At 41.9% G+C, this 25,099-nt stretch overlaps 1 protein-coding gene and 1 pseudogene across 1 annotated transcript; one reads left to right on the top strand and one right to left on the bottom strand.

Annotated features, from left to right (window-relative positions):
• The first annotated feature begins 10,702 nt into the window (after positions 1 to 10,702).
• Positions 10,703 to 11,758, top strand: LOC107501732 (Y-box-binding protein 3-like). The gene has a single exon (XM_016128215.2). The coding sequence runs from the start codon at positions 10,703 to 10,705 to the stop codon at positions 11,756 to 11,758; it is 1,056 nt and encodes a 351-aa protein (XP_015983701.2).
• Positions 11,759 to 13,464: 1,706 nt separating this feature from the next.
• Positions 13,465 to 25,099, bottom strand: part of LOC107506548 — a 43,834-nt pseudogene continuing 32,199 nt past the window's right edge.

Genomic DNA, 25,099 nt, shown 5'->3' with positions numbered 1-25,099 from the left:
TAGCTCTCTGGAGTCTCTATTACAAGGGTATTAATGCCATCCGTGAGGGTTTTGCATCATGATCTAATCACCTCCCAAAGGCCCCACCTCCTAATACCATCACATGGAACATTAGGATTTCAAAATAAGAATTCTGGAGGGAAACGAACATTCAGATCATAGCAGGCAGTTTCTTAAACTATTGCCCATACATCTACCATACAATCCAGACATGCTTGTCCTAGGAATTTGCCCGAGAGAATGGAAAGCATATGTACAGACAGAAACTTGTATTTGGAATGTTCAGAGAAGCTTTATTTGTAATGGCCAAATAATGAAACACCCCTAAAGTCCATCGACACATGAAAAGATACATAGTGTCTAACCACTATGCTGTTCACCTGAAACTAATATAAAATAGTATTGAATGTCAACTGTAATTGAGAAATTAAAACTAAAAAAAAAGTGGTATTTCCATATAATGGAATACACCTAGCAATGGACGGGAATTCATGGACGGGAATGCTACAACTTAAAAAATATCTCAGTATGTGGAGTGTAAGTGGCCAGACAAAATGAGTATATACTCTATGATCAAATTTATGTAAAATTCCATAAAATGCTAACTAATATATATTGACAGAAAGCAGGCCAGAGATCACCTGGGGACTGGTAGGAGTTAGGAGTCACTGGGGGCAAAGATTACAAAGGAGCAAGACAAGGAAATTTATTACAGCGAAACAGCACATTAGTAGTTATCCCTTGGAGGGTGTGTGTGTGAAAGGAAAGGTCAATGAAGTGGGACAACAACAGTGCCTCCCACCTACTGACAAAATTCTAGTCCTTATGGAAGGCAGTATAATAAAATTATATTGTAATATGTACATTAATCACGCATTATGCCTGATTAATGTACAAATTACAATGTATACCTTTCCATGTGTAAAACATTTAGAAAATACATGTTAAATCATGAAAATTATATATACATATATATATATATATTTCATTTAACTATAACTATAGAGTTATATTGTAGACCAGAGATTCATACAGTATTAGAGATGGATGGAGCACTGTGATTACTGACTGTGAACTTCTCAGTTTACAGGGAGAATCGTGAAAGGACTTGCCTCGGGTCTGACAACTAAGACTTGAGCCACCTTACTACCACAGGAGTGCTCTTTTCATTATTCCACCTTCCTTTTCTCATCTCTTGAGCTAGCTCTTTCTGTGACTTCAGTTAAATCCTCTGCCCCCTCGCAAATAGAAGTATGTCTACATACATATATAAACATGTACATACACACACACACACATACATACATACATACATACATACATGGTGTGCTGTTAATGTTTAACAACCAACTCTGTAGGAGGAGGGGCAAATTTGCAGCACACGCTTACCAATTTCTCTGATCTAATTTCTCCCACCACGACTGATTTCAAGCTACAAATGTGCTGTCACTGAATGCAGAGTTTTGGAAGAGATGGGCAGTAAAATGCCACTTATTGTTTTTTTCATCACACAGATACAGTAGATGAAAATAACCCCAACGGCACAGCTTAATAGTAAAATGTAGTAAATTAACCAGGAAAACCATGTTTTGAGTGTTTACTGACTTTGGTTTGATCGGCCAATGGTCATTTGCACCCCATTCACCACCAACAGTAACCTCCAACTTGGGGTGCAGTGAAGGAGAAAACTTTATTCAGTGCAAACAGCTCAATTGTGATACAGCATGGCTGTGAGGCTGTGAGATGGCCCTGGGGAGAGGTGGTCTTGGGACGAGGCTGCCCTGGAGAAAGAGGTAGCTTTGCTCTGCTCAGGTGGGCTCCACCTGCTCTGGTCTTCTCTGCTCTGGTCCAGGGAGATTTCTTTGGTGTGACAGCTCCAGCTGGGGAAACACCGTCTTCTGCCTTTGTTTGAAAGGGAAAATGCACCCTCTGAACCAGAAGGGAGCTGATTTATGTAGACAGAGGTCCCCGCCTCTGGTGTCTGTCCTCATGCAAATGAGGGATCCAAATCCTCACAGTTTGACTTGTTCAAAAGATGCTGTCCTGATTGATCAGAATGGAGCCGCTCTGATTGGCGGAGATGCTGACGGAACAGTTGTGTAGGTCCGACTGGATGGGAAAAGCCTCAGTCCTGTTGGTTGAAATATAATTCCAAGAACTCCATTGTAAGGATTAGTTCCGACCACAGGAACACAGTGCAGGCGGGCAGTTCAATGTGTGAGGCAGACAGTTTAGTGCAGGCTTCTCCCTATAAAGCATGGCTTGCATGAGAGGCCTCTGTTTTGAAATGGCTACTAGGCTGTTTTTAAATTTGAGCCCTGTTACCCACCGGGAGCCCTTCTTAGTACATATCTTCTTTCAGAGAGTACACAGTTTTAAGGTAATTTATTTTATTGTAATTTTATATAATTCATATTTACTAATGGTATGCTTACTAACTGGCTCACAAAATTTTCTAAAATTTTAATGATGGACTATCATCAGCTGGTTTGAGCCAGCTCTAGCATATCCCTGCTGCATAAATAAACACACACTTTTGTGTGTGCTTTGAAAGTAACTTGTAGAATTTCTTCCCAATTGTAAAAAAAGAAAAGGAAAGGAAAGGGAGGAAAAAGGCGTAATTTTGCATTGACCTTATTTGCAACATTTTAGAATTTGGCAAAATAGTAGATTAGTCCTATGGATGATTCTTTGATCACCCTTACTGGAAAATGGTAGAATTGAATAGCCACCATGTATATAAAGTCAATAAGGTGAAATAAAGTAATTTAAACCTACTATAGATAGGTGATTTAATACTGGAATCACATTTCTCCAGCTGTCTTTATATTTATATAAAACTCTATGCCACAGCACCTACTACTGTTCTTCTTTCATTCCTTATATATATGAAGTCATATATATTTAAGACAGAGGCACAGAGAGAGCCCCAGATAGAAACAGAGAGAGATAAAGATAGATATAGGTCTAGAGAGAGAAAGAGAGACTGAGAGGTTTACATGGTCGGCTCACACATTTATGAGGATGTGATAACTACTTTCGATATTCTGTAATTGATGTTTTGGCATCTTGGGGTCATGTGGCTGTGCTAATGGCTCAAGGCTGTTCGCACCTGTGCCACTCCAATGTCCTTGCAGGTGTGTAAAAACCTTTATTATTACAAACCCTCCATCCACAAGCCTTCGACATTTGTGTTTGGCTTCCTGCCCAATAGGGGACATCTCCACTTAGCTACTCCCTGCTACCATAGTAATAAAGGCTTTGTCCAAGTTCCTCTCTCTCTGCCTCTCCATGCGAGTGATCCCATGTGGCAGTGGGTGGTGTGCCATGCCTTCCATCCTCTGAGGAACTGTGAGTAATAAACTCTTCTTTCAAAGGCAGTTGTCCTCCTTTCTGTCATCTTATCATACCTAATTAAAACAAATCCTGGGCATATTTTTTTAAACAGGAGACCAGCAAGTCCAAAACCTGTAGGGTGGGCTGGCAGGCTGGAGACCAGGGGAGAGCCGATGCTGCAGAGTCCATCTTGATCGGGGGGAGGTATGTTCAGGCCTTCGACTGATTGGATGATGCCCACATGCATTAAGGGGTGCAATCTATAGTACTCAAGTTCCACTTATTTAAGTGTTAAATCTCATCCAAAATTTCCTCTCAGAAACATCCAGAATAAAGTTTGACCACATATCTAGGGACCAAGTTGACATACAAGATTAACTATCATAAGTTCACCCCTTGTCATCTTGGTACCCATATGTATCTCCTTAAACTGTACTTAATCTCCAAACAAAGACAATGACAAAGGCATACTTGCACCTATGATGACACAACTATCCTGCGTACCAATGAAAATACCCTAACTCTTTCACCACAAGAGGATGCAAAGTGCAAGTTTGGTGCAAGTTTGACCATGCTTAAATAATATGATACCAAGTCAATAGACCTTATGTTACAAGATAGGGGGAAACAGAGGGAAGGAAAAGTTATTAGATAGACAGGCAGGTTATAGGTATAGGAACATGTTCATAACAAAACAAGGAAGAACTACTCATAACAATTAAAATCATCCATTTTGTAGCTGGTCACCCCTTCATAGCTGGTATTTATAGCTACCTTCTTCTACTACCCATTCCATATTCCTTTTGTCCTCAGCAAGGCACCTCAGCTGGTTGCGGTTCTTTCTCCAGTAGGGTGCCCCAGTCCTTCACTTCTGAAGGGTCTGGACTAAATTTGATTGTTATACTTTTCCACCGAGTTTAATCACAGGGCATGTTATTACTAAGGGGTGCCTTAAGGGATCTCCTGTATTCCAGAAATACTCTGCCATACCTCTACTGTGGACTGGCAGTCCTATTTCCCCATGGTGGTCAAGATAGAAAACTTCAGCCAGCACAGTAACTCCCTTCTTTGCCTGTTGATTCACAGGCATGAGAAGCATGTGCTAGTGGTCAGTGAGCAGTCCCAAACCCATTTGCACCCCTTGATTCCTGGACCTGTGAACCCTAGCTATGGGAGAGACAGCACCGCATATGGGATGACGAATCAGAGTATATACAGCCTCCCGGAGAACCTTGCCCCAGCCCTGCAAGGTATTGCCACCTAGCTGGCTCTGTAACTGAGTCTCCAAAAGGTCTTTTGCAAAGACCCAGCCTCCCCTACATTCAAGAGGTTTTGGGTTTAGTGTACTGACTCAAGTCTGGGAATTGATTCAGGGGCTGTGATTTTGGTTATTCGTCTTCCAAATTAGACTTTTGTTCACTTGACCTAGAATTTTTCTGGTTATGCAGATCAAGTAATAATTTAGTAGGCTTCCTATATATTTCTCTTCTAGGAACAACATCATGATCAACTAGCCAACTCCATGGGTCTCTGGGAGTCAGACTATTCTGCTTGCTGCTTTGACTTTGCTGTCCATTATGGTAACCATGCCCACCTTACCTTTGGAGTTTGAGTGACGCCACTTGGCTGGTCCCTGCCAACCTGGGGGTACAATTTACTCCTGGTACAGGATGGGGCGAATCCCCCAAATGGGGACTCAAGTCCTACGCCGAGAGAGAGAGAGAGGGTCCTTGGCTTCCACACAGGAAAGAATTCAAGAGAGGGCCAGAGTTAGAGATGAAGGAAAGTTTATTAGAGAAGGAATAACACTCCATAGACAGAGCATGGTCTCCTCTCAGAGTCAGAGAATGAGACTTTGAATATTTGAGCAATTGGGTTTATACCTGCTTCTTAGTTTCTATGAAAAATTACTGATTACAGGGAGTAAAGAATGGAATGAATGGTTAGGTTTATCTTTGTATAAGGTACAGCTTCATTTTCCTTTTACAGTATGGATCATCATTAATGGTATGATGGGTAAACAGTTGTTAGTAGTCTCCTCAGGAATCGTCCTTTGTTTTGTAGGTCCCTCCTGGTCTGGCCATATGGCTGATCAACCAGGTTTCCATTTCCAGCAGCACTTAGCAGGCTCTGAATACAACCTGGTTTGCTATTTAGTTACTTTGTGTAGTTCTCGTGCCTCTTCCCTATATCACTCCTACTGCCTTTAGGTTTCCACTGTAAGTTCTGGTCTACAGAGAAGAGCAATCATGGAGATATTCAAGGATGCTGGGGATCCCCTCGCAAATTTATTCCTCACAGCAGGTGCCAAGGGTATGTCCTGCAGACCCTCCCAGGGTGGGTGAGAAGGCCTTAAATAACAAATGCATTCTAACACTCAAGTCTCCCTAAGCCTTCAAACCCTTTCTTCTACAGTAAACCAAGGGAAGGTCTGTGATCTATAGCTCACTTGCTGTGGACCACATTTTGGGCCATGTGTTAGCCAAACAAGCAAGCAAGCAAACAAACAAACAAACAAACTCCTAGAGCCCTTTCTAACTCTCCAAGCTGCAACAATAAATGCACGATCTCTGCTTAGTGGGGCCACATCAATATATTTGCACTGATCCAACTTTACGTTTCCTTCCACTGTTACCCCACACCCTTGAGATCCATCCCCACACATCTCTCTATTTCTGTCTGTATAAAGTAGGAAAATCTAGTAGCTATTTTGGAGTGCAGCACACTTTTCTCATGGGTTACACTTTTTACTTAATCTTAAGGGGCCTGCTGAGACTTGAGTCTTGTTATAGGTCTAGAGGAAGAGACGGGTGGTGGGGCCGGGACCTGAGGAGTGTCTCTCAGGGACATTTCCTCAGGGGAGGCCACCACACCTTCCTTGGGCAAGGCAGGGTTAACCTCCACAGCCTGGGGTGGAGAGGCTGCTTCTGCTTGATTCGGTAGGTGACTTATAAGTGTTTAGGGGCTCAATGTTCCCAGCCTCATCAAGGTCTTCCCACATGTTCCCATTCCAACAGTCAGAATCCCATTCCTTCTTAATCAGTGCCTTCACTTTAAGGGTAGATATATGCAGTGAGGTGGGGAATTCAATTTGCTTTGTAATTCAGCCAGAATCACAGCATGAGACTCCATGTTTTCTTTTCAGCAACTTCAGCCCCCCTGGCTACGGATGAGAAGGGTCTCTTTCAAGGCAGACATAGAAGCTTTCGGGTCATTTATGCAGTGCTTGAGCAGGGAACTGAAATCTCTGAGCCATCCTTTTCTTTTCTCATTTTGCTGATTGTCATTAGGAACAACCATAAATTCCCATTGTACCCTTTAGTTTGACAAAAATGTTTGAAGGTATTGTATGCATGGTCACCCAGATCCTCTCCTCTTATAAGTATTTGATTAAGAGTATCCAGTGGTGAGATTCTGTGTATCTCTATTGCCACATCACATCATGGTCTATCAGGGTGCTCTTTACTACTGGAAACAGTCATTAGTGCCTTTAAATATAATCAAATTAAAGAGTCAAATCCAGAAAATCCACACCCATTCAGAAAACTCATCCCCAAGAGTCTGCTCTTTAGAACCAGCCCTGTTACAAAAGGTTGCACGAGTCAGGGTTTTCCAGAGAAACAGAACCAATAAGATGTATGAGTGTGTGTGTATGTGCGCGTGTGTGCGCGCGCACGCGCAGAGGGAGCGCAATAGAGAGACAGAGTGATTTAATTCAAGGAATTGGCTCATGCTTCTATGGAGACTGACAAGTCCAAAATCTACAGGATGCACTCACAGGCTGGAGACTGGAGGGAGAGCCAAGGCTGAAGTTCAGGTCTGAATACCGTCATTCTATGTAATTGGTACCAGAACTCTATGAACTAGATAGGGAAAACATTTGTATTCCTTTCTACTTGCGAAAAGACTACATCTCAGAAAGGCAACGTGATTTGCTCAAGGCTAAACAGCCAAAATTTGGCCATTTCAGGAGTCAAACCAGACATTCTGAATTAAGAATCCTGGATCTTTTGAATGATTTTTAGCTCTCCAAACCTCAGCTGACAGTGCACAGAAGATTGCAACACTGCCCACATTTTAAACCACTTATTGACATCCATAGTATTCCAGGAGTCACCCTGGCTTTTATGATGTGTCATTTGCAATGGTGCGGGGCAAGGGTAGGCATTCCATTCTCAGTGCCATTTTCTATATCTCCTTTCATTATTTCTGCATGTATTATATTAGCATTCTGTTGTCTTGGACAGTAAGAGGCACTCAGGAGATGCTGGAATTGACAGTGTGGTTCTAGAAGGAGCAAGATGGATAAGCTTCTCCTTTCCATTCAGCCCATTGACCTTTCAAACAGGAACCATGAGTGAATTGGTAAGAGAAGAGGGCCTGGAATATTTTCCTCCCCTCATAAGGCTGCCCAGTTGCTTACGCCACAGCTCAGATAATGTGATTACCTGCCATCCTGGGCCTGGATGGACTCTGCTGTCTTGGGTTCAGCCCCATTCTGTGGCTGAAGTAGCAGGCAGATTTTATTTTTAAATGATAATCTCATCGGTCGGACGGTATACCTTAAACCTGAATTAATCTCCATTTTACTGAGAGTTCTTAAGTAATAGGAATTAAACAATACGCTTCCCAGGATGGATGGAGAGAAGTGCAAAATAAAGAAAAAGAGATATACAGAAACTGATGGGTTCAATAAAAATAATACAATGGCCTCAGAAAATTAAACCTTGAGCTTGAACTAATAATTCATGGCATATTTTTTTTTGACAAAGCCTATCTTCTTGCATAAAATAAATACACACAAACTAGGAAAGTTTAATAGATCTCCATGATGGATCCAAAGCACTTTCCTGCGTATCATGGAAACACTAGGAGATTCAAGAGGACATATTCGGTCCAGCTTAATGAATCTTGTTCGTGCCTGGCACTGTGCTAGCAACTGTAAGGAATTCAAGGACGTAGCCACGTCGAGGGGAAAGAAGAGGCATAGACTTAATCCACAAGCACGCATGTGCGGTGGCCCTTTATACAGCTGGCATCGTTCCAGGCACTAGGGTACCCAGAGAGGAAACTGAGAGAAGAAACTTAAAGTGTTCACTCATTAGTGACCTTAAAACCCAGTAGGGAATAACAGCGAGACAGAAAACCTCACACATAGGAAAGAGGTAGAGTAGCCATTCATAGTCAGGCTGTATGTGCAACTGGTTTCTGAGAAGACAGAGGTTGAGGTGGACTAGAGCATCTGGAAAGGAGGTAGGAGAGGATTGCAAAACTGGGACTGGAAGGGCGTGCAAGATTTATACAGACAGAGGAGAGGAGAAAAACTGTTCCTAGGAGAATGAGAAAAAGGCGAACATAGGCAGAGAGATCGGAATGGGCATGGCAAACGTGGGAAGCAGCAAGGAGAGTAATTGGGACATGAAAGAAAGAACTGTTGCTGGCATCATAGAAGTGGCCCCATGGAGCCATGGAGGGCACAGTGGACTGGGAATCAGAATGCATGGATGCCCAGAGATATCATCCTGGCTCTGCACTTACTACGTGGGTGGCCTTGGATAGCTTGGTTAGCTGCTTCCTGCCCTTATTCACTGCTCTTGCTTACTCGCTGTTATGTGAGGATACTGACCGTAGCCTGCTGCTCTCCCACGTTTGTTGTAAAAACTATAAGAGATGATGCCCAGAGAAGTGTTTCTTTAAAGAGTCAAATAAAAATTAAGACCCCTTTTTCCATTTTGTATTACAGCAACATGGTGAAGAAATGGCTCCCAAGTCTACAATAAGTAGGTTTTGCTCTCCGGTTGGCTGCAGGCAGAAGGTTAGTGGGCGTCGGGGACAGGGGGTGCTGATTAACTGATACAAAGGCAAGTTTTACTCCTGGAAAGTATCAGGCCTAGGAGCCTGGACACCGGAGAGACAGATCAGCCATGGAGAAATGTTTCCCGGATTCTTTGCTGGGCTGTATGAGACCATGACCTCTCTGAAAGAGGTCGCTGGACTCTGACATCAGATGAAGCAAGTGACAGAACTCTACATAGAGGCCAGTGAGGTGTGGTGGAAAGAGACCTGGACCCGGAGTGACATTTATCTGCGATGAGAGTTAAGGGTTCACACCATGCTAAATATGTGAACATAAGGAAGCAACGTCCTATCTCTGGGCCCAGGACCTCTCATCTGTCAAACTGAAGTAAAAACAGCACCTGACCCACTTCCTCATAGAGTGGGTTGTTGCAAGGATCAAATGCATAACACGTGAAAGGTTTCTGTGAACTCTAAAATGGTAGGCCAACTTAGCTTATTTCCGTTATTAATACATTAAAACCAGTTTTCTGACCAGATACAATCGACCACTTTAGCATGCTCTATCATCACTTCAGGAAGACTATACTTCAAAGAACTAGCCGTACCTTAGCACAGTATCAGCAGGGAAGTAGGGCTGAATTCTCACGGTTTGTATATAATTAAATCGGAACCCCAATTTAGGATGAAGATCACAGGGTTAGAGCTATGTGAAAAATTTATTTAAAAAGGGATCTACAGGTAAACACAAGGGCGAATTGCCTGAGCTCCGTTTTATGCTTCCTGATCATTTGCTCTATGTAGGCAAGAACACAGAGTTCAACAGGGTTTTCAGAACATTGTAGTTGCAGTGTTCTCACTCAGCTTCGCTATTTTACAAGCCTGACACGAGTCTAGATAAACCTGCGCTAGTTTAGTGTCCTCTCAGTACTAGCGTTCTAGGCCTGGCAGGTTTCCTCTGTCCCTCTGCAGGAAAGCAAAACAAAGAAACAAACAAAAATAAAACACAGCTGGCTTCTTTAATTGGGTCTTAATTTCACATGGTTGTTATTTTGTCTCAAGTGACACAAAATGTCTCACTCATATAGATTGCACACAAGGGGTTGGAAGAGGACCAGGGTTTTGTGAGACAGTGCCCTTAGGAGGTTGTGAATCTCCCCAACCAAGGGAGAGAGATGGAAGGTGTGTCCTCTTTCACATCCACTCAAGCAAGCAACAGGGTCTTCAAGAAGACCACTCGCTAGAGCTTCGTGTGTGCCCCTTCTCCAATGGGGGACCAAGAGGTGCTGTGACGTAGTGCCAGGTGTACGTGGCAGAGCCCACCTGCTCCGTCCCCATTAAAGCCCGGTCCAGGACCTTCCCCTCCCCCGCCATCTCCCCACCCCCCCCCCCATTGAGACGTCACCGCAGCAGCCCTGTTGCCCCAGGAGACGCCTCAGCCCAGAGCTAGGCTCCCGCCTGCAGAACTATCCCCTCCCTCAAATCCCCACCCCGCCCAACCCCCCCCACGCCCCGCCCCGGGACAGAGTTCCCGCATATTTCTTTGAGAAATAAGAGAAAAGAAGGCCTCATGAGTGAAGCAGGAGAGGCCACCCTCTGGAAGGGGGCCACCTCAGTCTCCCCTCAAGCCACGCGGAAAGATCACTTGCCCTTGGGAAGTGGAGATTCTCCCCGGGCCGTGGTGGCCAGCAACCTCAGCGGCGACGCGACCTCTGAGGCCCCCACGGCGGCGGGCGCCAGGAAAAAGGCGCCCGAGAAGGTCGTCTCCAAGGGGGTGCGTGGCTCCGTGAAGTGGTTTAATGTGAAGAAAGGGTACGGTTTCATCCGCAGACACGATAGGGAGGAGGACGTGTTCGTGCACCACACGGCCATCGCCCGGAACAACCCTCACAAGTACCAACGCAGCGTGGGCGACGGCGAGACGGTGGAGTTCGACGTGGTGCTGGGCGAGCGAGGCACCGAGGCCGCTAACGTGACCGGGCCAGCGGGCGCCCCAGTGGAGGGCAGCCGCTTCGCCGCCAACCGCTCCGGCGTCCGCCGCGGCTTCTACATCTGCCGCCGCACGCCTCAGCCTCGCCGTCACCAGGGCGCCGAGGACGACGTCGATGAAGGCGAGGGCGGCGGCGACGGCTTCACCGTGACCCGGGGTCCGAGGCGCCGCCTGCCCAGCCTCTCCCCAGACCAACGGCGGCGCTGCTCGCCCTTCCGCAGGGCCCAGGCCGTGCCCGGCCTCCCCTCGATCCTCGCTCCCGACCGCGGCCTGCAGGCCGCCCACCTGCCTGGGCCCGCCCCTGCCGCAAGGCCCCAGGGCGCACCGCCGGCGCGGAGGCCCGGCCTCAGCTACCGGCTGAGTCGCCCTAGGGGCCGAGGCCGCGCTCCTGGTCCTAAACCCTCACCCGGCATCTCCGAGGAGCTGACATCAAAGGACAAGGAGAGCGGCCGCGTTGCTGGAGGCCTGCAGCAGAGGCCCCCGCCATGCTGCGGATCCCGCCTCCCCATCCCGGAAGGAGCAGAGGGCAAGATCCGCCAGGGCCCTGCCGAAGCTCGCGTTGCACCCGCTCGTGTTGCCAAGAAGAAGAGCAGCCCCGCAGTCGTGGATGCCCCCGCCACGGCTCAGGCGGAGTAACAGCCCGACTCCCTCCCCAGGGACTCCCTGGCCTGGGCTGCAGGCGATGTCCCCTTGAGGAGATGGTGCCCCTTGGCACTACGCAGTCCAAACATCCATTATTGATTGTCAGACTTGTGCCCTGAGAAAAAACTGCATGCCCCTGCCCCAAGGTTTGGGGGTAAACTACAACATCTATATCTAAACTCCCTCTTACCAGCTGCTTCAGTACTTTCTGTGCACACACTCTCTCACACGCACACATCCAGACAAGCACACATGCCTCTGAATCTATTCTTTTTAAACACCTGACCAGGACCACAGCTGTTCTGCATCCCCAGGTGAATTAGTTGAAGTATTTTTAAACATATTTTTATATTTAATGCAAAAACAAAGATTATCTGACATTGCCGTGTGATGTTACTCACCCAAGTGGTCATTTTCTCAATAAATCATTTCGCAGTGATTTTTTCTGTTATCGCAGTTGTCTGATTTTTTAAAGCCTGCCAGCACATAATTGTACTGAGACAGTCCGTTCGGACTCCCCCCTTCCCCCCTCCCACCAGAACTGGGCTTCGCAAACATCATACCTCTTCTTCTTTTCACAAGTCACAAACTTAAGACTAATTCCGGGCTTATGGATTGAACTTCTCAAGTTATTCTAAAGGCTTAGAAGACACACAGAGAGAAGAAGTGTCCCCATCGTTTTCTTTCTCATCCTTTTCCCCTGTCCTGCCATTTGAGCAATAAGTCTGGAGGGTGGGCCCATCTACCCACACTTACTGCTTAGGTACTCTCTGAGGCAAAACACAAAAAAACTGAGCAAAACACCATGACAAGCAAGAAAACTTGGCTCTCTGGAAACAGATTTTGCCTTTTAATTTTTTTTCTTTCAATAATACCATTTAAGTATTTTAAAGAAAATGGACATGAGGGGCTAGAGGATGGGGGAAATGGAGAGATGTCAGTCAAAGGCACAAACCTTCGGTTATAAGATGAATAAGTTCCAGGGTCCTAATGTACAGCATGGCGACTATAGTTAACAGTACTGTTTTGCATACTCAAAAGTGGCCATGAGAGTACAACTTCAATGTTCTCACCATGACAACAACAGCAGAATAGTAATTATATGAGGTATAGGATGTGTTAATTATCTTTATCTTGGTAAACATTTCACAGTAAATACATGCATCAAAAAAACCATATCGTACATTCTAAATTTATACGCTATATGTCAATTATATCTCAATAAAGCCGGGGAAAAAACGGGGGTGAAAAGGGAAAAAAGGAAAATGGGCATGGAAGCAGGTATAATTGTTGTCATGAGTGTCTCTGGAGCTGAAAGGAAACATCTGGACCACAGGTACCATCTGTCTTTTATGCTGAGTCCATTCAGGGGGTCTGTGGAGGATTCCTGGAAGGCCGAGCAAGTGAAATTCAGCCCAACTCTGGCCCTTTCCCATCAAAGAAGCTCTGACTTCCCTATCCTGGTTTTTCATTTGAACATGTAGTGGGGGTTGTGGATGGGAAGCAAGGGTTGGGCTTGCGGGGGAGGGGGGAGGTAATTAACAAATTTGAAGCCAATGTGGGTCTTTAAAACCTCATTTTACAAATTAAGGAAATTAGATTAACAATAGCAAAATCAAAGTAATATTCTTGTTTTAATGTTGAGGCAAATTAAACCATGTTATCGACTAGCATAAGGGATTTGAAAAGTGTCTATTCAATCATTCAGTATGGCTAAATATCCTCAATCGATTGGAGCAGAAGCAGTAGAGATTACTCACTCGGCAAATATTTGAGCGCCCGTTTGTGCCAGACTCATGGTGAAGAAGATGGTTTCTTTTATCAAGGAGTTGCATCATGGCGAAGAAGATGGTCCCTTCTCTCAAGGAGCCCACAATCTAATGGAGAGTGAGACAAAACTGGCAATGACTGCACAATGGAGTGAGTGCTCTGCTGAGAGAGGAAACACAGGTGACCTAGATAATGATGGGGTTGGCTCCCGGTTAAAGGAACCAGTACTTGGATACCTGAATTTAAAATAACGTCTTGGAGCTGGGTCCAAGATGGTGGGGTAGGAAGACCCTGAGCTCACCTCTTCCACTGACACACACACACACACACACACACACACACACACACACACACACACACTGAACAGCTTCTGCACTGCAAACTGGAGAGGGACCACATAGAGAAGGACAGGAGTATTATATTAGACTGAAATGAGGTAGCCACGGGAACCCCACCCCTATGGGGAAAGCTGCAGTGGGGAGGGATATCATTGAGGGGCACGCAGGCCAGACTTGCCTGCTGAGGCACAGTAATAAAACAGTGATTTAAAGGGCACCCAGACTATATGTGAAAACAATCCATTTTCTAACACCAAAGCGCCTGCCAAATGTGTGGGATACTGCGGGAACTCTCCTGGATCTGAGAAGCTGGCAAACGCCCTGGTCTACATTCCTCCTCCACCTAGATAGCGCTATGGGAGCCTAGTCCCAGTGCTCCAGCCACCCTGCACAGCGCACCCGCACCCGGGCCACCTCGCCCTGCATTAGCTGCAGCACCAGTCAGCCGACCCACGAGGGCACCCAGCATTAGCTGTAGCACCAGCCTGCCAGTCCCCAGGGTGCCCCGAGAGCCTTGTGCCCCAGGCCGACTCAGGGAGTGCCTGCTGCAACTCCATTCACTCAGGCCTCCAGGGAGCCCCTGGAGTCGAAAACTCCAAAATTTCAGGTATCGTAACTAAGCCATTTATGACTAAATTTAAAAATGTGAACTCTTGGATTCATGATTCCCATTTAAAGAGAGCTCTTGAACCCAACTGGGCTGTTCAACCAACAGAAGATTTGAAATTTAAATTTACTAGGAACTGAAGCAGATAACATCTGTTGTGGACAACTAACTCCAAATTCCAGACCAGTCCTGTATAACCTACACCTTCATTATTCCTTCCCCCCCCCTTTACTTCTGTTGCTTCCAATCTCACAAATAATATGAGAGGCCAACCACACACTTAAAATAAATATTATTTTCTTCTCTCCCCCACCCCCCCCCCTTAATTTCTGACAGGAAAAAAATAACTCAATCTGGTGATGTCAAACCCAGTAAAGGTACCAGATTTGAAACCATACTTTTTTCTTGGGCAGACATTTCGATGAATAAATACATGATTAGAAACTTTTCAAAAACCTTAGCGGTACTGCAAGGACTACCACTGCAATAGCCAGCCAGGAAAAGTATTTAAATTTTCTGGCACGAGTTATATTAGACAATAAAATTACTCTTGATTGACCATATCCTAGCTAAGCAAGGTGGGACTTGCTTTGTTGTTAATACTTCTTGCTGTGCTCAGATAAAACACCTCTGGTGAAATGAAGATGGAACTAAATAAAATCTGGCACAAACCAAATGATTAAATACAATGTCCGCTGACATCTCATGATTCTTTAATACTGCCCTCAGGTATTGCCTACTGGTTCAGATCCATTCTGTAAATTGGACTTAGCATTTTGTTTGTTATTATAGAAATTTGTTGCTGTTATAAAACTTTGTTTTGCATAGCTCGATGTTATAAAGGCGCTACTCTAATAATCGTTGCTCAACATTTTGAGATGATCACTACGGCCTATGAGGCTTCATATGAGAAGCCTCAAGAAACTACAGAAGGTGTTTGCCCTTAAAGAAACATGATAATAAAGCCTTCCTCTGTTCTGGCACTCTTGTGGTTCAAATGTGGCCTAAGGCTCCCACTTCCCAAGAAAACCACTTCCCCTCTTGTGTGGCACATGACATACCAGAAATGAACCTTCCTGACAACAAAGGACCGATGAGGATATAACACACCCTGAATGAGCCATCCCAACAATGAAAGACCAATGATGCTTTTAATAACTGATCAATGCTGCTCTCCAATGATTGATCAGCGATGCTTTCAAGGAAAGATCTTGATCTAAAGGGGAAAAAATTAGAATAATAATAATAATAGTAATATTTATAATAATAATATAAATGGAACCACTTTAAAATGGAGCCAGAGCTGCCACCCCAGAGGAAGTGCCTTGGAATGTTAAAACAGAACAAAATAATGTTTGGCTTGTGCCTAAAACGACGTTATGTCCCAAAGAACTGTTTGCAAAGACAACAAAAAAACAGATGTTATGACTACCAGACTGATGGTTACCGGACTGAAATTTTTTTTTAAATTTATATTGTTTAGAATTAGCATCGCCATGGTAGCTCATGTGCACCAATAGAATAAATCCCTTCCTTCTATTCATGTAATTTTCCCCCTTCCCTTTCTCATAAATACCCCTTGCCTTTATCTCCTAATCAGAACACTATTTGGGCTTCTGCCTGAATCAGTGCTTCCCGAGCAGGTGTTCTTTCTTTTTTTAACCTCACATAAATGATCCTTGCCTCTCACTTTGAAAGTCCTTTTATTTGTAGGTTGACACTAGTTTCCTGGGTCTGAAACAAACAAAATTAATCCCAAAAATTATTGCAGAAGAGAACATGTTTGCAAAATTGGGGGTAATTAAAGCCTCATTAAACATGTCGCAGCAATCCAAATGCTCTCTGCCTCTACCCAGAAACAAAAAGCAAAATAACAGAATTTTTCAAAACAATCAATAATAGTGTGGGAGCAGATAGCTCCAAATACAGAAGAGGAAAAAGAAATCCCAATTGGCACCTGTGGTTGTGTGCCCTCCCACGCGAAGGGGGATCCATGAAGTGATTCAGATAATCTACAAAGTGCCATTCTCTTGACACAGCAGTCACAGGAGGGCAATGGAGTGTTGTTGTCGTTGTTGTTGTTGTTTTCCCCTTTGCACATATTGTTTTTGTTTATTTTTGTGTTGTATAACTAACTTTCTTTCTTTCTTTCTTTCTTTTTATGATGACATTGGTTAATGAAATCTGATAAGTTTCAGGTGTACAATTTAACAGTAAGGCATATATGTATGTATGTATGTATGTATGTGTATATATATATATATATATATATATATATATATATATATATATAAACATCGTGTGTTCACCTCCCATAGTTAGATTTTTTTCTGTCACCACATATTTGACCCCTTTTACCCCATCTACATCCCTCCTCCTCCCTCCCTCCCACCTGCTTGTAACCCCTAGTCTATTGTCCATGCCCATGTGTCTCTGTTGGTTTGTCCTGTTTGTTTGTTGCTTTTAGGTTTATAGCCCACATATAAGTGATAGCATGTGGTTTTCAGCTTTTTCTGTCTGGCTTATTTCACTTAGCATGATTATCTCGAGGTCCATCCCTGTTGTTGCAAATGGCAGCATTTCATCTCTTCTTATGGCTGAGTAATATTCCATTGTACATACGTACCACCGCTTCTTTATCCAATCATCTATTGTAGGACACTTTGGTTGCTTCCATGTCCTGGCCACTGTGAATAATGCTGCTATGAACGTCGGTGTGCAAATATCTTTTTGGATATGTGTTTTCAAGTCTTTGGGGTAAATACCCAGTAGAGAGATTGCTGGATCATATGATAGATCAATTCTTAGTTTTTTGAGGAACCTCCATACTGTTTTCCATAACAGCTGTACTAATTTGCAGTCCCACCAACAGTTTATGAGGGTTTCTTTTTCTATGCATCCTCTACCACACTTGTTATTACATGTCCTGTTGATAACAGCTATTCTAACAGGTGTGAGATGGTATCTCTTTGTGGTTTTGATTTGTATTTCTCTAGTAGCAGCTAGCAATGATGAGCATCTTGTCATATGTTTGTTGGCCATTTCTATGTCTTCTTGGGAGAAGTGTCTGTTCAGGACTTCTGCCCATTTTTTGATTGGATCGTTTGTTTGTTTGTTTGATTGATTGTTTGTTATTGAGTTGTATGAGTTCTATGTATATTTTGGATACTAGGCCCTTACCAGAGGCGTTGCTTGCAAATATATTTTCGCTTCCCAATATGACAACTTAAAGTTTCTTTTATGAATTTGGAATTAAAAAGAGAAGGAAGATTTCATGAAGGTGAGAGAAAACAAGACTGGGATTGAATTATAGGAAAGGTAACAAGATTATGTTCTTTCTGGAGAGTGGTTATGCTACCTCGGGATCTGAAAAGGAGGCATTTCAAAGGTGTGATAACCTAGATGCACAAAAACAATGGACAGGCCTTGCTTAAGTCAAGGATAAAGCTTTACTAAAGAAGTTATATGCCTGGGGTGTGACTACTCACCAGGACCTGCCCAGTTAGGAATTTCTAATCAGATCACCTTGTGAAGTTATTTTTGGTCACTGGACTTGTAAGATTTATTAAAGAGCCCCTTTTTTCTCCCCACAATACTACTCCCTCCTGGCCTGCAAGATTTCTGCTGAGAACTCTACTGAAAGCTTTGTATGAGTTCCCTTGCATGCGGTAAGTTGTTTTATTTTTGCTCTGTTTAAATTTCTGCTTTTGTCTTTAACTTTTAACATTTTGAGTATAATATATTCCAGGTAATCTCATTTGGGTTGGTCGTACTTGGGATCCTTTGAGCTTCATGTACTTAGGTATCCATATCTCTCCAATATTTTATAAGTTTGAACTATTATTTTTAATAAGCTTTCTGCTCCTTTATCTCTCTTCTCATTTGCACCTCCCATTATGCAAATATTTATTTATTTTGTGGTATTTCATAATTCATGTAGGCTTTCTTTACTCTTCTTTATAGTTTTTTCTTTCTTTTTTTATTCTTTTAAGTAACTAATTTTATATATCCTTTCGGTTCTTTCCATGTATTCTTTAGCTCCGGGATTTCTGTTTGGTTCTTTTTCTATGGTTTCTATTTCTTCATTAAAATCTCAGTTTGTTCATGCATTGTTTTCCTGCTTTTGTTTGTCTATCTGTATTCATTTTTATTCCATTGAGTTTTTAAGATAATTATTTTGAACTATTTGTTGGATAATTCACATACATTCATTTCTTTAGTGCTGTATTTCTGGAGCTGTATTATTTTCCCTTGGTGGTGTCTTGTTTTCACAGTTCTTTTTGATCCTTGCAGACTTCCACTGGTGTCTGCATATTTGAAGGAAGAAACATCCTTTCTAGTCTTTACAAACTGGTTTGGGCAGGCAACTCAGTTTCCTGAGTTAAGAGGATTCTTTCTGAAATTGCAGTTTTACTGGGTTGGTCATGAGACTGTTACTGCATCTGAAGTGCGTTTCATACTTTGCAAACCTCTTAGCAGGGAATTGTACAGGTGTAGATCTTGTCTACTCCCTGGTTTGAGTGGAGTGCCTCCATGACTTTGTTCACTAGGGTGACACTTGGACAAGTGTTCATTTCAGGGACTGCAATCAGGTTATTTGAATGTAGATCTGTGGCCAGGTGAGCTAAGAGGTGTGGCTCCCATCAGGTCCCTGAGCAGGCAGGACTACTCTTTGACTATAGATGGTGGGGGATGAGCCAAGTTACAGGACCCTTTCAGGATCTGCAGTCAGACCATAATTAGTGAGCTTACCTCCACCTGAACTGCAGCCATGAGGGGCTAGAGCTGGTTCACAGGCCACTTCACGGTACACTCCCAGGACCCAAAGTCTTCCAGCTACTCACCCTATACACTAGTGGACATAACTCTTCCCAAGCTGAGTCTACAGGAGTATGGAACAGTTTCCAGATCTGTAGCCAGGATCACAATCAGTGAGTCAGTCACCTGGGGGTGGATTTCCATTTTTTGGCTCTACCTGAGCTTTACAATCTCCCACCTTGCTCTCAACGCTCCCATAAATACACTTTTTTCTCTGAATGGCTGTCAAATTATTGTTGTTGACGGGGACATAAACAGGAGACTTCTTATTCCACCATCTAGCTGATGTCATTGGGTTGGCAAGGTTTTGATTACAGATTCAATATTCTTCGTTACAGTTCTGTTCAGATATGTTACTCCATGATTCAGTCTCGGTAGGTTGTATGTTTTTAAGAATCTATTCATTTTTTTAGGTTATCCAATTGTTTTGTTCTTTTATTATTCACAGTAAATTTTTTGATCTTTTATAATTCTGTGGCATCAGTTGTAATGTCTCCTCTTTCGTTTCTCATTTTACATGAGTCTTCTCTGTTTTCTTTTCCTTAGTCTAGCTGAGGGTGTGTCAATTTTCTTCTTCATAAAAAAAAACTGAAAAAACTATTAGTTTCAACAATTATTTTTATTTTGCTTCTCTATTCTTTAATTTATTTCTGCTCTCATGTCTATTATTTTGTTTCCTTATGACAACTTTGGTCTTAGTTTGTTCTTTTTTAGTTCCTCGAGGTGTAAGCTTAGGTTGTTTATTTGATATTTATATTTTTAATGTAGGTGTTTATTACTGTAGAGATTCTTCTTAGAACTTGTTTTGCAGCATATCATAAGTTTTGGTATATCGTGTTTTCATGTTAACTTGTCTCAATATGTTATCTGATTTGACTTTTGATTTCTTCTTTGCTCCATTGATTGCACAAGCGTGTGTTGCTTAATTTCCACACATTTGTGTATTTCCCACTATTCCTCCTGTTATTGACTTCTAGTTTTATTTCATTGTGTTCACAAAACATTCTTGGTATGACTTCAATCTTTAAATGTGTTAAGATTGGTATGTGGCCTAAAACGTGATCTATTCTGTAGAATGTTCCCTATATTTTTCAGAAGAATATATATTCTGTTGCTGTTTTGTGGAATGTTCTTTGTAGTCCTCTTAGATCCCTGTGTTATTTCTAGATATATTTTTCTAAGTGAATAGTCTATCAATTGTTGAAGATGAAGAATTGAAGACTTCTACTATTATTTTATTAATGTCTACTTTTTTTCTTTAAGATTTGTCAATGTTTTACAGATTTGGGTAATATACATGGGTACATATATATTTTCAATTGTTTTATCTTCTTGATGAAGTCTTCCTTCTCCCATTGCATAGTGATCTTTGTTGCCACTTGTGATCATTTTTGACTTAAAGATGAATTTTTCTAATATAAGCATAAACATCCCTGGTCTCTTTTGTTCATTATTTTTGCACCCCTGCACTTACAACTTATGTGTATTCTTAAATCTAAAATGAATCTCTTTTAGACAGTAGGTGGTTGATTCTTGCAGGAATTGTGTTTTTCTTTTCATTGCTTTTATCCATTCTGTGACTCTATTTTGATTGGGGAGTTTAATAATTTAGGTTTAAAGTAATTATTGTTAATTGTTTCTATATAGATCATATAGTTCTTTTGTACCCATTTTCCTCTCTTGCTGTATTTCTTTGTGATTTCTTGAACATTTGTAGTGATGTACTTTGATTCACTTCTCTTTTCCTTTCATGCATATTTTATACTTATTTTCTTGAGGTTATATATCTGACACTTATATATCTTATAGTTATAACAGTCTATTTTAAGCTGGTAACAAATTAATTTTAATCCCATATAAAAACTATAATTTTACCCTCTTAAATATTTGTAATAGATGCCAAGCTTTATATCTTTAAAATTTTTTAACTTTTAGAGCCCAAGCAAAATGGCATAGACAATAGAGTCTTTGTTCATCCCCTACTGTGACCACATCAAAATTATGACAGAAATACAGAGCAAACAGAAAGCAGAGTTGCTTGGCGTCTAGATGAACAGAAACCTTACAACTCGGGAGAGAAATAAGTAATCACTCTGCAAAAGTAGGAGGTGGGAGGGAGAGAAGACATGGTGCTACCGGGTTCCAAGCAGCTGAGTGGGCCAGCAGCTAGGACAGCTGCAGTTGCCAACTTCAGACTTCTCTTAAATGGGCTGTGTTCGCAACTGGATTTTGCAGTGACAGACTCAATCACTCTGAGCACCAGAACCTGGTCGGCTGCTCTGGGGCACCAGGGACTTACAAGGGGACACTGAGTTGTTGGAATGAGGGCTGGAGGTGAGGCTTTCTCCTGTGCAGAAGTGCTGGAGGTATCCATTATTCCTCTGTTGAGTCTTCCCTACTCCCACCGTGTGACTCAATGCCATCATAGCTGAGACATCATCAAACTGGATAACAATGGTTGCTCCATTGAGAGGATTCCTTAAAACTCTGCCTCCCCCAACCCAATGTCCTAGCCAAGCCACATCCAGTTATATCCTCAGTAAGTCAGGTGCTCCCTGCTGAGCAGCTCCAAGGCCCACACTGGTGGCAGCTGGCCTTGGCATCTGGAATTAACTCTTGAGGCAACTATAAGCAAAGAATCGGTGGATTACTTGCTGAATCTTAACAGGTGGCCCCGGTGAGACACAGGCTGAGGCTAAATTTAGCCTGCAGCTGAACCCCTCTCAACTGTGCCTGTGGACATCTACAAAACCAATCCACACTAATGAGACCGGGAGACTTAGGAACTTTGCTTAGTACATAGAAACAGATGCAGATGGCAGCCAAAATGGGAAGACAAAGAAGCAGAACCTATATGAGAAAACAGAACAGAGATCCAGGAATAATGGAGTCAAGAAACCTAATAGATGCAGAGTTCGAAACACTGGTTATAAAGATGCTCAATGAACTTAGGGGAAGTGTAGATGAATTCAGTGAGAACTTCAACAAAAAGATAAAAAAACATAAAAATGGAAATGGAAATCATAAAAGGGAACCAGTCAGAAATGAAGAATACATTATCTGAGATGAAGTGTATATTAGAAGGACTCAACAGAGTGGATGAAGAAGAGGATTGGACCACCAATATAGAGAATGGGGAAGCCAAGGACACCCAATCAGAATGGCAAGAAAGAAGAAGCCATGACTATAATAATAATTATGGAGCCTATGGGACAAAATTAAATGTAAAAACATCCAGGTCATAGGGGTACCTGAAGGAGAAGGAGAACAAGAAGTTGAATATATATTTGAAGAAATAATGATGGAAAACTTTCCTAACCTGATAAAGGAAATAGGTATAAAAACCCAGGAAGCTTAGAGAGTCCCCAAAACCAGGAACCCAAAGAGGCCCACATCCAGATACATTATAAGTAAAATGTCAAAGGTTAACTGTAAAGAGAGATACTTAAAAGCAGCAAGAGAAAAGCAGTTAGTTACCTACAAAGGTGCACCCATGAGACTGGTGGCTGACTACTCAAAAGAAAATTTGCAGGACAAAAGGGCTTGGCACAAAATATTCAACGCGACGAACACCCAAAATCTACAACCAAGAATACTGTATCCAGCAAAGCTATCATTTAGTGTTGAAAGACATATAAAGAGCTTTCCAGACAAAAATAATCTAAAGGAATTCATCAGCACCAAGCCAGTATTACAGCAAATGTTGGAGGGACTTCTTTAAGAAGAAAAATCATGTATCAAAATCATAAATAAAACAAATGGTTATAACTACATATCTATCAAAGACTACCTCGGATGGGAAAGAATTAAGTACTCCAGCCAAAGGAAAGGGTGGCTGAATGGATAAGAAAAAAAAGCCCCTACAAATGCTGCCTACAAGCGACTCACTTCAGATTAAAAGATACACACAGACTACAAGGAAGGGGATGGAAAAAGATATTGCCTTGATGGACCTAGAGGATATTGTGCTGAATGAATGGGTCAGATTGATAAAGACAAATATTGCAGGATTTCACATACATGTGGAATCTAAAGAACAAAATAAACAATAATAACAACAAAAACAGAAACAAGCTCATAGATACAGAGAATATTTAAAGGGATACTAGATGGAAGAGAGATTGGGGGATGACGAAAAAAAGGCAAAGAGATTATAAGGTTCAAATAAATAGTTGCAGAATAGATGTGGAGATATAGAATGTAGCATGGGGAAGATGGTTACTAGTGTAATAAATATGTAAGGGGGAAGAGGGGAACTATATTTAGTGGGGTTATCACTTTCGAATTATGTGGATCTCTGATCACTACACTATACAACTGAAATGGCGTATTATTATATGCCAACTTAATTGAAAAAAGAACCTCATTGAGTTGTACAATATAAATATGAGCCACTAATTTTCTATTATATTTCAATAAAACCAGAAAAAAACTTTTTCTGCATCTATTAACTGATTACATGATCGGATTACATGATTTTTTATCATTTTATTAATGTTCTGTATCAAATTTACTGATATCCATAAGTTGAAATATCCTTGCATCCCAGGAATAAATTCCATTTGGTCATGGTGTATAAACCTTTTAATGAATTCATGAATTCAGTTTCTTAATATTATGTTGAGAAAATTTGGATGTATGTTCCTTAGGCATAATGATCTATAGTTTTATTACAGTTTCCTTCTCCAGCTTTGGTATCAGGGTAATGCTCCCTTGCATAATTAATTTAAAGGGTTTTTTTTCTCTTCAGTTTTTTGGAAGAATTTGAGAAAGATTGACATTAATTTTTCTTTAAATGGTTGATAAAATTCACCTGTGAAACCATCTATTCCTTGAATTTTCTCTACTGGGAGGTTTTTGATCATTCAATCCCCTTACTCATTATTGGTCTATTTAGACTTTCTGTTTCTTCCTGAATCAGTCTCAGTAGGTTGAATAATTCTAGGAACTTATATATTTCTTGCATCTTACCTAATTTGTTAGTGTATAACTTTTCATAGTAGTCTCTTATGATACTATTTCTGTAGTGTCAGTTGTAATTTCTCCACTTTCATTTCTGATTTTATTTGACCCTTTCTGTTTTTCATACTTTGTATTGCTAAAGGTCTGTCAGTTTTGTTTATCTTTTTGACAACCTAGCTTTTAGTTTCATTGACATTTTAAAATGTTTTTCTTGTCTATTTTAATTCCATTCTGATCTTTATTTTCAGTCTATTGCTAACTTTGGATTTAATTTGCTCTTCATTTTCTAGTTCCTTGAGGTGAAGAATTGGGTTATTTGTGAACTTTCTCATTTCTTAATATATGCATTTATGACTATAAACTTCTCTCTCCTTTTACAGCATCTGATATGTTTTAGTATGCTGCATTACAATTTTGAATTGTTTGAGATAATATTTTATTTCCCTTTCTATTATATCTTTGATCAATTGGTTGTTCAAGCATGTGTTGTTTACTTCTCACATATTTGCAGGGTTTTTTTTAAGCTCTCCTTATATTGCTTTCTAGTTGCATCCGACTGTTGTCAGAAAAAAATGGACTTCAGAAATGTGGTGAAGTGAGAAATGTTCCCAAATCTTTCTCCATAAAACAACAATAAGCCAAACATCTAAAACTCAACAAAAAACACCCCAAATGCACACTAGCATATCTGAGCATGGGATCTGTGCATAAGAGCTACCACAGGTCAGAATCTGGGGAGTCAGGCAGTTGACTGGGAGAAACAAAGATGCTGAATCTCACAGCTGGAGAACCTTGTAGAAGGAAAAAGAGGAGAGAAGGTACAGTGTGTTCCCTCAACAA

The sequence above is a fragment of the Rousettus aegyptiacus genome, unplaced genomic scaffold (assembly GCF_014176215.1).
Source record: "Rousettus aegyptiacus isolate mRouAeg1 unplaced genomic scaffold, mRouAeg1.p scaffold_m13_p_9, whole genome shotgun sequence".
In the NCBI taxonomy this organism is placed as follows: Eukaryota; Metazoa; Chordata; class Mammalia; order Chiroptera; family Pteropodidae; genus Rousettus; species Rousettus aegyptiacus.
The sequence above is the reverse complement of the archived record's forward strand: the minus strand, read 5'-3'. Positions and strand labels throughout refer to the sequence as shown.

What these genes read in the sequence shown, in the direction of transcription:
- LOC107501732 (XM_016128215.2), top strand. Translation starts at nt 10,703, where the DNA reads ATGAGTGAAGCAGGAGAGGCCACCCTCTGGAAGGGGGCCACCTCAGTC.